Source organism: Takifugu flavidus, unplaced genomic scaffold (assembly GCF_003711565.1).
Source record: "Takifugu flavidus isolate HTHZ2018 unplaced genomic scaffold, ASM371156v2 ctg377, whole genome shotgun sequence".
Lineage (NCBI taxonomy): Eukaryota > Metazoa > Chordata > Actinopteri > Tetraodontiformes > Tetraodontidae > Takifugu > Takifugu flavidus.
In genome coordinates, this window is record NW_026621998.1 from 8,736 (window position 1) to 21,893 (window position 13,158).

The 13,158-nt window shown below is 43.8% G+C and overlaps 1 protein-coding gene across 1 annotated transcript; it reads right to left on the bottom strand.

Moving 5' to 3' along the window:
- Window positions 1-2,583: 2,583 nt before the first annotated feature.
- LOC130520422 (NLR family CARD domain-containing protein 3-like) lies at window positions 2,584-10,742 on the bottom strand. The gene is given in 10 exon segments (XM_057024144.1): window positions 2,584-3,093; window positions 3,625-3,798; window positions 4,005-4,178; window positions 6,008-6,183; window positions 7,110-7,434; window positions 7,437-7,643; window positions 7,679-8,932; window positions 9,033-9,145; window positions 9,416-9,517; window positions 10,709-10,742. Coding segments are annotated over 7 exon segments (2,232 nt in total). The 5' UTR covers window position 9,517; window positions 10,709-10,742; the 3' UTR covers window positions 2,584-3,093; window positions 3,625-3,798; window positions 4,005-4,122.
- Window positions 10,743-13,158: the final 2,416 nt, after the last annotated feature.

Sequence of the window (13,158 nt, forward strand, 5' to 3'; positions counted from 1 at the left end):
TGATTTCATCTTCTAGAAAATATCTTCGTCGTTCATAATGGATCATGTCACCGTTGTTGTCATCATGCAGTCCGCTGTTTGCTCTGAAAACTTTAGTCATTCTGGCTTGATACTCTTTGAAAAGCTCATCCTCTCTTTGTTTAACACGGTTAATTTCCACATAATTTGCTCTCTTAGCGAAACGATTTCGAGTTCTTAATACAAGAGCATTGACTCTGTTTGTCAATTCACCATCATCATGTTTCAGCACCTCATTATTTTGTTTTGGATTCCAGTCTCCTCTTACATGAGTCCAGTTAGAACCCAGAGCTGTCATCCAGATCTGTTGAACCTCTGCACCATTAAGGTGATAGGCTCTTCTCACATTTTCCATACCTTCTATAAAGAGTTCTATGTCTTCCTTATGGGAAGGCACACCTTCTATGGCTTTTTTAACATCCTCCATTGTCCAAGTTCTATAGACTAGCATTACAGGTTGGTTCGTTTCAGCATTTGGATTAGCTACTTCAATCATGGGGTACATATCTTCCATTGGAGGAGTGCTCGTTTCACTTAGATTATTCAATTTTGGGACTGCTGGAGTCAGTGCTTGTCCTAATGCTTTTGACCACACATACCCATGGGGGTGAGCTGAGCGTGTAATTCTAAGTGTATCAGTGGGTGGAGGGTCTAATGTCTGTGGTGTATATGTTGGTGGCAATGCACACGATTCACGAAGGTCAGGGTCCAAGCCTCCCACCCCTGCTGCTCTCTGTTCTACTTCCGCTTCCCCTTTCTCTGCCGACTTCTCTGTTTCCTGCTCTGTCTGTCTGTGCGCGCGTCTGCTCACTGCGCCTGTCTCATCATCCTCTTTCCTGTGAAACATTAACTGTTTGTTCTCAACCTCGTCCTTTCCCTCCTTTGCCTCCATTTTCGACTTACTTTGTCCCTTCTCTCTCCTTAACGCTAACTGTAACCAAAACTCAGTATCCTCATAACCGCATTTTTTCATCTTTTTCGGATTATTTTTAGTTCGCTCTTTTATTTCATCTTGTAGGGCTGTTATTTGTTGCGAATTTAGCTGTCCTTTGAACCCATAATCAGTTATCCACTTGTCTAAATACGCGAGTTTCTTTGGATTTTGTCCGTCGATGAATTTCCAATCCTTACACCGCAATTCATCTCTGGGCCTTTGTTTACTTTTACTTGTCCCCATTTTTTTTTTTTTTTTTTCTTTTTGAGGATTTCGATTTTTACTCTTAGCTCTACTTTTCAATCTGCTTTTTATTACGATTTTTTTATTATTTTTTTTATTTTATGAGTTAGCCTTATCCTAATTTACCGTTTTTTTGTTGTTGTTGTTTTTTATTAAGAATTTGGTCCAGTCTTGCACATAGGGTGACCTAAAACTGGGATGTTGATCTCAGTGGGGTGATAATTAATCAAACCGTTGTGGTACTTCTCACTTCAACTCTTTGGAGTGGAGAGTCTTGCCTCTGCATCCACAAGGGCCTCATCACTTACAGTCCCACTGTTTTGGTATGATTGAAAATACCTAGTGGTATTTAACAATCCTTTCACACTCACAATCACTCTGGATGATTTGTCGTGACTTAATTTCTTTTTCACGTGGCCAGGACTCCCTCGCCCTGCCTTGGTACTTCCCTTAGTACTCATATTTACCTGCCATTGACTAGTATTCACAGGGTTTGTTTCTCATTGCGTCTTACAGAGGACTTTCGGGTTCCTCTCTCCCAAAACACTGCCTTAGTGTCTATCGCAATTTTTACATTAAGTCCCCGACAATCATCACACACACACACTTTTGAATTCAAGACATGCTCACCACTGTTGCCTTTTCCTCCTGGAATTCCGTCAACCATCAGGGTCCAATCAGTGAGCTGAAGCCCAGTCCCGGAAAGGGTATCATAGGTCGCTTTGAGGCGGCCTGCCGTGGCCACGATCTTTCCTGAGGTTCAGCCTCACCCACCGGACCCTTCAGGTGTGTTGGAATCCGGCTCGAAGGACCAAAATGTTAGGTTCAAACAACCTGAAACACGAGAAAAACAAATGAGGCAAAGACAACAGTTTGGAATTTACTTGCAAGGAGAACGGAGAGATGTGCTCAGTTACAGATCTCCAACACGTTCTGACGCACACCTCCCACCATCCTTGTTTTATTGAGATTAGGAGGTCCCTAGTTACAGAAGTCAAATGTGTCTAAGGGAGGGGGAAAACACAAGATAGCAGGTCTCCAACAGAGCAAGAGACTGTAAATCATAATGGTGAGATTATACGTAGGGCTTCACTGTTTTGATTAGCTTAGCACACGCACAGCACATTCTTCAATATCAGACAGATTAAGAGAACATCTCCTGTGTCATGCTCTGCAGCTCTGTCTCCAGTCAAGGCCACTTCTCCAACAGCCGCCGCATTTCTGTCGCCCTCGACCAGAGAAGTTCGAGTTGACATATCAAGCATCATGAACATTAAGCATTAGCAAATAATAAGAAACATTAAGTAATGAGAGACAATATAACAAGAATAAGGAATATAACAAGGCAAAAGCAAATAAGAGATAACTTTAACATAATGGATCTAACAATTCTGAAGGCATGATGTAAAATAGTAACGTATAATACAGACATTTGAAGAGACAAGAGAATGTTTTCATGCTCATGAGAGTGGCCGAGGAGCCATTTAGAACTTTAGAAAGATGCATTGTGTGATACCAGGAACTAATTTAACTTCAAGGCGAAGCTGCTTCTGCTTTGTCGACCATCGACTGATCTCCTGAAAGTCCACCAGCGCTTTTTAAAAACTGAATTTTTCATCTATGGAGGGAGTAGACGGCAGATGTTTCCACAGATGTTCTTCACCAGTGGTCAGTGAGTGATGCAGCAGATGAGCGGGAGTTGACTGGCTTCAACCAGCTACTGTCTCAATGTCTCCAGCCCATAGTCTGGATTCTCTACGAGAGCAGACAGCAGCTTCACTCTTGAACCCTGCAGCTGGTTCCCACTCAGGTCCAGTTCTCTGAGATGGGAGGGATTGGACCTCAGCGCCGAGGCCAGAGAGCCACAGCTGATCTCTGATAAACTGCAGCTCCTTAATCTAAATAAAGAAGGGAAACTTTTATAAGGTTATAAGTGAAACCAGTATTAATCTGAAAGGTTAATCAAAGGCATGATCTGTAAATATTTAATTTAGTTACAGGTTAAAAAATGATAGTAATATGTAATGACCACAATTCCAACCTCTCAGGTTTGCACTGTTCCAAAGGAGAATATATATTGTTCTGGCCCTCACTCTTCCCAGGTTCTCCCACCTCTTTCCCTCCCATCTCATCATGGAGATCCATCTCACCTGTGGCTCATCTTTAAAGGCACAACCTGTCTTAGATGACTTCCTGTCTCCCTCACCATCTCCCTCCTCGTTGGCTGGTGTCTACCAGGCACCCTCACCTAGTTTTGTCTAATTTTGGTGACCATCTGTCGGCTTTTTCATTGTCCTTAAATCAATTTATCATGAATAAGTGGTCCCCGTGTGGCCCTCCCTCCTGAAGGAACTGGGCACAACACACACACTCAGAAAGTGTGAGGACCCTCGGATGGAATAATGGACATTTTTGAGAATGGTGTTTACCTCAGAGTTTCCAGTCGGCAGTTTGGAAAGTGGAGAAAACCACAGAGCAGCTTCACTCCTGGATCCTGCAGCTTGTTCTCACTCAGGTCCAGAACCCTCAGATGGGAGGGATTGGACCTCAGCGCCGAGGCCAGAGAGCCACAGCTGATCTCTGATAAACTGCAGTATTCTAATCTGAAAAATGCAGGATGAGGTTATACGGTGTAGGTCTGCATGTTATCTGCATCAGTACTAAACCTACGTTAGTTCTTAGTTGGGTCAGACCTGAATTCATGATATTACAAGGAATCTTTTTAATGTGGTGCATCACAGCAGTGTTGAGAACAGCCTCACTTCACCATCTTAGCAGCTGGCATATAGGTAGAAAAATGAAGACTGACCTGAGCCTCTCCAGTTTACAGTTTGGACTCTCCAGTCCAGAACAGAGCCGCTTCACTCCTGAATCCTGCAACGTGTTGTAGCTCAGGTCCAGAACCCTCAGATGGGAGAGGTTGTACTTCAGAGCTGAGGCCACAGAATCACAGCTGGTCTTGGATAAACTGCAGTCCCATAGACTAAAATAACAATTATTTTGAGAGAAGACAAATAAAAATCAACATGTACCAGAGCAAAACACAGCTTACAAGCAACAAACCTCTGGTCCTGCACCGGCTTATCTGCCGTATGTTCCTATTTTGGGTTCTTTCAGGGCGGTTGGACAAGATCTACAGCGTATGTAAAGTGTGTGGGGGTCAAAATACCTTCCAAGTTTGTGAGACCACATTTCTCAATAGCACTCAACTCTTGTCAGGAGCTGGGACAAAGCGACCCACTCCTGATAGCTTGTGGGCGATGCTGCAGCGACCCTGCAATCCCTACACTCTCTGGTGAAACCAAATCAAAGGTTTTAGACACTGCTGGATGCTGGAAGGGGGGCTATAGTCTGGACGCATCGTTCCCCTGACTGCACATTTCTCCAACAATGATTGGCAGCTGGTGTCACTTGTTCTCCAGGTGAGAGAAGGAAAGAGAGCCACCCCACAGTGTGTTTGATTGCCCCACTGCAAGCTCAATGCTGCCAGAAAACATTGCAGGAGCATCAATTCCCCTCAGGGCATCAACAAGGAGCTCAGGAAAAGGTGCAGCTGCCACCTACTAGAGACAAGCACACTGAGCTGAGATTCAAAGCCCTCTCCTCCCAAGAGAAGAGCTTGTTTGTTGGAGGCTCTTCTGGGCGATACCTGGTGCCACAGCTCCAGCTCAGCCCGTCTCTGGAGCTGAGCTGGAGCTGAGCAAGTTTCATGGTTCTCCACCACTTCCTCTTGCTCAGGACCTTCTCAGCTGGTGGTTTCTGCTCCACCTTCCAAGTTGAGCAGGTGATACTTCTGCATTCCTGCCACCAGTGTCTCTGCAGAAAGACTCTTCTCTACTGTTTTAGATTAGATTGTAGAAAATTAGGATTTTTGGTTGATGTCTTAGATGTTGTTGACTAAGAGCAGGTTTTTCTTTAATAACATAGAGAGATTCGATGAGAAGAGCAAATGTATTATTTTATGAGCTACTTCCACTACTATTATAGACACATACTTCCATATTGTCTTAGATTGCAAGCTGCATTTATTGCATCGTTCATAGAAAGTCATATTTGTGAGGAGAAAAACTCAAATAAGGTCATTTTCTTTCATGACCATTACAAAAGAAGGAGGCGATGAACAAACAGATTTATCTAAAAATGTGTGAAAACTTATGGATGGAAACCTTTTTAAAATGGTTGCATTGTGTAGAATCGGTGTAGAATCAACTTGTTGACTTCTGATTTGGACTCCAATGGAAGTGAGGTGCAACAATTGTGGATGCTGAAAGCTTCAGATCTTCATGAAGGTTTCTGTGGTTGGACTGACCTGCTGCCCCTTTAAGAGGGAGGCAGGTTTGGGCTTCTGGCTGGAATGAAGCCACCTAAGATGAGAATGACTGCAGGCTTTCGGTACCAAGGTTTAACAGGGGGCTCACTTCACACTTGGGCTTTTCTCTTTTTTGGGATGGCTTTTCTCAGGAGAGAAGGGGCATGGCACACTGCAGCAGCTTTCTTTTTGGGTTTTCTAGTTTTCCTTCTGATCTTTAAAAGACAGGAAGAACCATTTTTGATTGGTCTGAATGTTTAGGCGGTTTTGTGGCCAGCCTAAAATAAAACAAGACAAATCTACAACTGATACTTCCTTTCTAGTCATTGATGACCATCCTCACATGGGACAGATTTCCACAACCAATTTAATACTGCAAATCTGTCCTGTGTGGTCTTTTTTCTGAGAACTGTAACACTACGTTTATAACAAAGATCAAACATGGAAACATTTATTGTCTAACTAGTTACACCTGGGAAAGTACTGGATCATCTCTGACTGACCTGAGCGTCTCCAGTCTGCAGTTGGATGCATCATTGCAGAAGACAGTAACTTCACGTCGGCATCTGTCAGGTTTTTGTTCCAGCTTAAGTTCAGCTCCCGTAGATGAGAAGGGTTTGACGTCATTGCTGAGGCCACAACTTCCCAATGACTCGTTGAAAGAAAACTACCAGCCAGTCTGTTGTGTATGAAACAAAAATAGTGAGTCAAACTTTGGGATTTCTAATCAACTTATCTGAGAATCTACCTCAACACAAATGTAGCTCATTTCCTGGAAAAGCTAAATTCAACACCGTAGAGCAACAGTTTGAACGACCATCAGATCTGAAATGCAACTGAATTATTCTTACATTTGTCTTATTTTAGAACAGCTCATAATTACTCAATATTTAAAATGATTATAGCAAATGGTTTAAAGAAACGTGCATCTTTTTATCTGTCTATCGGCTCTTTGGATATTTTGCATTTCATCCAATTTGTAGGATCGTGCGTCAAGTCTTAATTCAGCGATCCGATCGATGACATCAGAGTCTCTGGTTGCATCGATTGCCCTCAGCTTCTGTTATATCTGCCTGTTTCCCTTCAAATCATTTTCACTGCACCTTTTGTTGCTAGTGATGAAGTTGCCACCTAACGGGTGTGGAAAGGCTCAAACAACTTTGTGGGTCACATAAAGGCTCCAAACGGAACCGCCACAAAGACCTAAAACACCCATTTAAACCAACGAGGCCGGCTGTTTTTACGTTGAACAAATGAAGCAAAATAGTCACGTGTCATTAGTTAAAATGTGTTTTTCTGTCGTTTGAATACGATGTATACAAACAAACAAAAGTTATTTAATGACATGACAGTAATTTCATGATAGTCAGTTAACTTGTGGCTCCTATTATTCCTGCCTTATGTTGGTTTGTCTGGATTGACCTTTGAACTTATATCCAGCCAGTGTTGAACATTTCTGGATGAATTGTTGTTTTTTTTAATTTATGGACGCTGCAATGGAGATAAAGAATTGAAGGAATGACCACTGGAGGGGGTATTGCTACCTGACATGATCCACTCGCTTGATTTAAACGCCGATGTCTGGCCCCAAAAATCTTTACTTACTGGAACTTCCTGCAGTTCCTCACAGCTGGAATCAGGCGACGTCGTCCCTCATCTGAGGTGTTGTACTGCTGCAGGTTCAGCTCATCCAGAACCTCCTCTGACATCTGCAGCAGGTAGGCCAGAGCTGAACAGTGGATCTCTGACAGTCTCCTCTCTGATTTCTTCTCTGACTTCAGGAACTCTTGGATCTCCTGATGGACTGACTGATCCTTCATCTCCATCAGACAGTGGAAGATGTTGATGCTTCTGTCTGGGGAGATTTCATCACTGTTCAGCTCCTTCAGGTTGTTGAGGACCTTCTGGATGGTTTCTGGGTGGCTGTCCTCTGATCCAACAGTCCACCCAAGATCCTCTGATTGGACTCCAGAGAGAGACCATGAAGGAAGCGAACAAACAAGTCCAGGTGGCCATTTTCACTTTCAAGAGATTTCATTAGTGCTCTCCTGAGGAAGTCATCAAGAGATGTGGCTGGATGTTTATTTGTAAACAACCCAGCAAACCGGAAAAGTGGTTTGGTTTCGAATATTTTAGGAACTGATTTATAACCGCTGTGTCTTTCCTGGTGTAACGGTGGAACATGTAGACGGCAGCCAGAAACTCCTGAATGCTCAGATGAACAAAGCAGTAGACTGATTTCTGGAAGATCACACTCTCTCTCTTGAAGATCTCTGTACAAACTCCTGAGTACACCGACACCTCGGAGACGTCCAGTCCACATCGCTTCAGGTCTTCTGAGTAGAACATGATGTTTCCTTTCTCCAGATGTTCAAACGCCAGCCGACCCAACTTCAGAAGGAGTTCTTTATCAGCCTTAGTCAGTTCCTCTGGTCTCTGCTTTCCTCCATACTTCTGCTTCTTCCTCTTTATCTGAACCATCAGGAAGTGTGAGTAGAGGTCAGTCAGGGTTTGGGGCAGCTCTCCTCTCTGGTCTCTGGTCATCATGTCCTCCAGAACTATAGCAGTGATCCAGCAGAAAACTGGGATCAGACACATGATGTGGAGGCTCCTGGAGGCCTTGATGTGTGAGATGATTCTCTGGGACAGATCTTCATCACTGAACCTCCTCCTGAAGTACTCCTCCTTTTGGGAGTCAGTGAAGCCTCGTACTTCTGTGATCCTGTCAACACATGAGGGAGGAATCTGATGGGCTGCTGCAGGTCTGGAGGTGATCCAGATGAGAGCTGAGGGAAGCAGGTTCCCCTGGATGAGGTTCACCAGGAGCACCTCAACTGACGATACTTGTGTGACATCAGAGATGACCTGATGCTTGTTGAAACGCAGTGAAAATCTGCTTTCATCCAGGCCATCAAAGATGAACAGAAGTTTCCAGACAGTCAGATCTTCTGCTCTATTCTTCTGTAATGTTGGATGGAAAACATGAAGCAGTGAGAGAAGACTGTGCTGCTCATCTCTGATCAAGTTCAGCTCCCTCCATGAGAGCGGAAGCACCAGACTGATGTCCTGGTTCTCCAAACCTTCTGCCCAGTCCAGACTGAACTTCTGCACTGAGAAGGTTTTTCCAACGCCGGCGACACCGTTGGTCAGAACCACTCTGATGTGTCTCTGTTGCTCAGATAAGACTTTGAAGATGTCCTGGCACTTGATTGGAGTGTCCTGGATGTTCTTCTTGGAGGTTCTCTCAAGCTGTCTCACCTCATGTTGTGTGTCCACCTCCTCACTTTGTCCCTCAGTGATGTAGAGCTCAGTGTAGATCTTGTTCAGCAGGGTTCCACTTCCTGCTTCATTAGTTCCTTCAGTCACATGTTCACATCTTCTCTTCAGACTCATCTTATGACCTTCTATCACCTCCTGCAGATCACCTCCTGAACATAAGTAAACCAATGATTTCCATCTATAATAAATCATCAACACAACTACAAATTCATGACATCACAAATTAAATCTCATATTGAACAGTTTTACTTTGTTTGGGCTTCATTTCAGCATCTCCAGATCTGCTTCCAGATTGTGAACAAGAGGACTCTCCTGGTGGAGCTGACTGGTCCCAGTTTGATAGGATGTGCTCCCCCCTCTCACTATGAAACACATCTCTATTAGTCCTTTGATTTATAGGATGAAAGAACCTGATCAAGACTCAATATTGTTCCAGCATTTATGTCTGAATTCATCTTTCAGTTTAAACCTGATTCTTGTTTCTAATCAACAATATTCACATTAAGTCTGTAACTCTATGACTGTCTGAGGTTTAAGTGTTAAACATCTCCAATAATAAACTCACAACCTGCTGCTGTTAATGTGACTAACAGCTGCCACACAAACACATCATCACGCTTTAGTTTTCTTACATTTCCTCTGAACTTCTGAAGGTTATTGGTACACCTTTGGACTGGTCACTCTTCAGGGACACACAGCTGGGCACTGTGGACTCTGCTCTGTCCTCGTCCATCCTGAGGAAACATCAGAAATAGTGATGAGACTGTGATGAAGGTAAATAATCTGGAGAGGTTGTAGTTCAATAATCCCAATTCACTGCATTTTTATCAAACAGGAACATTTCTAATCCATTCTGGATAACAACTGAATCAATAAATCAATGATGTCTCTGTATCATTTTCATGTTTTCAGAGTTTAAGCTGCTTTTTTTAACTGTTCCCTGCAGTGAGAAAAGAACTGGCACCTTTTCCAGCCCCTCATCCTGCAGCACTGAATGTGCTCTAAAGTTCTTTCCAGAGCAAACGTCTCTGCACTTGCAGCAACATGTTGTAGTCATGGATCCGTGAGGAGAACCGGATACAGGAAACGCCCCCACTTTGATCCCAAAACCCAACTGGTGGCCAACGGTGGTCCAGCAACGACGGGGACGCTGGTCCATCGGGCCCACAACACTGGTTTTCCACAGGCCAACATGGTGAAAGGACTGTCTTCAGCTCAGCCACTAAATTATCTGGTGCTACATAAACATGCTAGTCAGGACTTTTTAACTTCCCTCATTTGTTCCCCTCTTCAATTATTTCTATGATCCAAGTCCTCAAAGATCACTGCTCTATTTAAAATAGATAAAGAAATGACACCCACTCCTGCATTTCTTTCACAGTGGTTCCACAACATAGAACAATAAACCACTGTGAGAAAACGTGCAACATGAACCCAAAATCCTGTTGGTGTCCTGTGATCCTGTGTGGATTTATTTAATTATTTTTAAAGTTTATTGTCTTAAATAATACCAAAATATCCAGCTGTAACCTGGACTGTTGAACAGTTCTAATAACTTATGAGCTTTTCACCTGTCACAAAATGTCGTTCTTCCTGCTTCGTCTGAAGAGAATACTTTCACTTTTAAAACCTAATCAACAGCTTTATGGCGTATATATTACTACCATTAAAGCATTCTGGGAGGGTTTAAAGTTCCTTTAGGATCAGTAGCAAAGAGCAGAAAAATAAACTAAACTTCACTTAGAAAGACTATTCAACTATAACTAAAGCCAGACTATAAGAAAGTTAAATAAGACCGATTCATTTATAATGTATAACGATGTTTTGTGCTAAAACTAAATATGAAGTCTAGTTGAATCAAATCTTGATTTTATCTCCAAACACAACTGTCAATTCTTTTCAATAATGCTCTTCGTTCCACTCACCTTGTCGGTCTTCAGTCTTCCTGCTTAGTCTGAAAGGAATACTTTGATTAAACTGGTTTGTTGGGTTCCCAGTTTCTGGGACCGTTGTTGCTGGTGTCTACCTGCAGGGGGCGTGGAGGAGCCGCTCATCAGCCACAGCTGGCCCCGCAGACACACGCACCTGCGGTCTCTCTTCAATCTCCCGTTAGATTTAAGGACAGAACTCCCGTCTGCCAGCGGCGGAGTGTTTTCGTCCTCATCACCAAACCCTGACTTCTGTGGCTTGACTATTTTTGAGAGTTTTCCTCCGGACTTGTTTTGGACTCTCTCGAGGTCTCTCCGCCTCTCTGTGAACGCGGACCGAACTGTTCTTGTTCACTTTAAAATAAAGACGCTTTTCGGACACCATTCTCCACCATTATTCAACCTGGTTAAATAAATAAGATTTATGATGCTTGACAGATTTGAAAGACTTGTAAAAGCAGCATATTTCTGCAGCCCTGGAGTCCAGGAGGAGCAGCAGAGGTCAGAATGTGTCGGAGCGCGTTTAACTATTGTCTGCAGTCCCACGCGGGTCCACCGGGTGGCGGTAAAGCACCACATGATATTTCTCCTTTTTGGAACTTCTTCAGTGCGTTGAGCTTTAAATCTTCACCTGTCGCTCCCTTTAAACTCTAAACTTTGCGGTTCTGTGTGTAGTTTGTTGGTTTGAATATTTTTGATGAATTCTGATGAGTGAAACTGTCAATGACCAATAGAAAGTTCGTCCATTATTCTACTGCGTCACACATTTTCATTATTTATTGTCATTTGGGTCTAAACTGGACCAGTTCTGTGAGCTGTTTTGCTTTTTCTGTGGACCAGATGTTCCAGGCAGGTTCCATCATCGGACACAGACGGAGACAGGTCACGTGACAACAGTCAGCCTTTAGTTCTTTATTCCAGGAGGATCTGGTTTATATACAGACACGTATCTGCAAAATACTAAAAAGTTTATGAACCCAAAGTACTAAAAAGTCTACATCCATGCACACGCGTGTATTAAGTGTTTATACACACGTGTGCGCGTACGTGCACACTGTATATTTATCTAATAACTGTTAGTTTCTAAAACACCAAAGTAGAGTCACTGAGGCACGGCTTCACCTCCTTTACACCGAGGTTTCCCTGAGCAGGTGTGATGAACTGTTGCAGAAGGAAAAGCATGGAACATGTTAATAACCGGACACAACAACACTCAGGTTTATTGTCTGACGGCATCAGTGTCTCTGGTTGCATCTGTCTGAGGAGCATTGTGAAACCAGGAGCAGTGTAAATGAGGGGGGGGGGGGCAGTGAGTGGATGCTGCATTCATCAAACACACAATAGTCAGAAGAGAAGAAGGAAGAACAGAAGCCCGTGTTCCTCAGTGTTGGTGTGGAGACGCCTGTTTGGAGGAGCAGGAAGCAGGCTGGACTCTTCCAGCTGGCTTTAATGCCACTTCTCTTCTGAGAACCTCCCAGCAGCTTTCTCTCCACCATCTTTTTACGCTGAAGGTTTTTGATCATTTCAGGTCAGATGTTCTTGGACTGAGGTTAAAAATGTTTGTTCTTGTGCTCGGAGCAACCGACGATCCTCTAAAGTCAGGCATCCTAAAGGTGGATGTTTTCTGAGGCGTGGAGGCTTTAAAGTGGCGCTTTTACCCACTTGTCCTCGTTCTGTTGGAAACTTGATCCAAAAACCTTTTCTGGAGCTTCATGTTCTGCTTTTTTGAAGGAATGAAATGGTTTCATCAGCGCTGCCGGGGGCTGAGCAGGCTTCATAAATCTGAAGCTCTGAGATCCTTTAAAGATCTCCTGGAATCAGCAGATGGGGGTTTGATCCAAAACTGTAAGAATCAGTCAAGCTATCAAATCTTGACTCAGTCCAAGCGTGAACCAGTCCATCCAGAGCTGATTATGGCTCAGCCAGGAGGAAAGCACGGCCTGGGGGGGTTCATATGGAGCAGGCACACTCTGGCTCTATTGCTACTGAAAACAGCCCTTCAGCACAGCAGCCTGGAATACAGTTCTGGAGAACACCTGTTCCCAACAGAACCTGTTTAAAACGGGACCAGTAAAGATGCCCGGCGTGACCACGACCACGGGGAGAGAGGGGGGGGGGGGGGGCAGAGACAGGCGGTAACGCCGCTGCCCACCGATTCACCTGGAAACAACAAAAACCCCAGCAGCTTGGACCCAATATGGCAGCGTGTTCCTCAAAACGCTCCTCAAACTCTCCCCACAGCTTCATTGCTAAACAGGATTTGGGTTTTTTTGTCCGTGCTAAATGGAAAGTGTTTGTCCTTTGGTGGTCCAACAGGACCACGATTTGGATGGATGGATGATTTGATGTTATTGAGAAGAAAAACAGCTGAAAATGGAAGCGGAGATGTTTCAGAGCACCAGAGTTCAGAAAGAGTTTCTAATCAAACACCGCCTGTTGGGAATGAT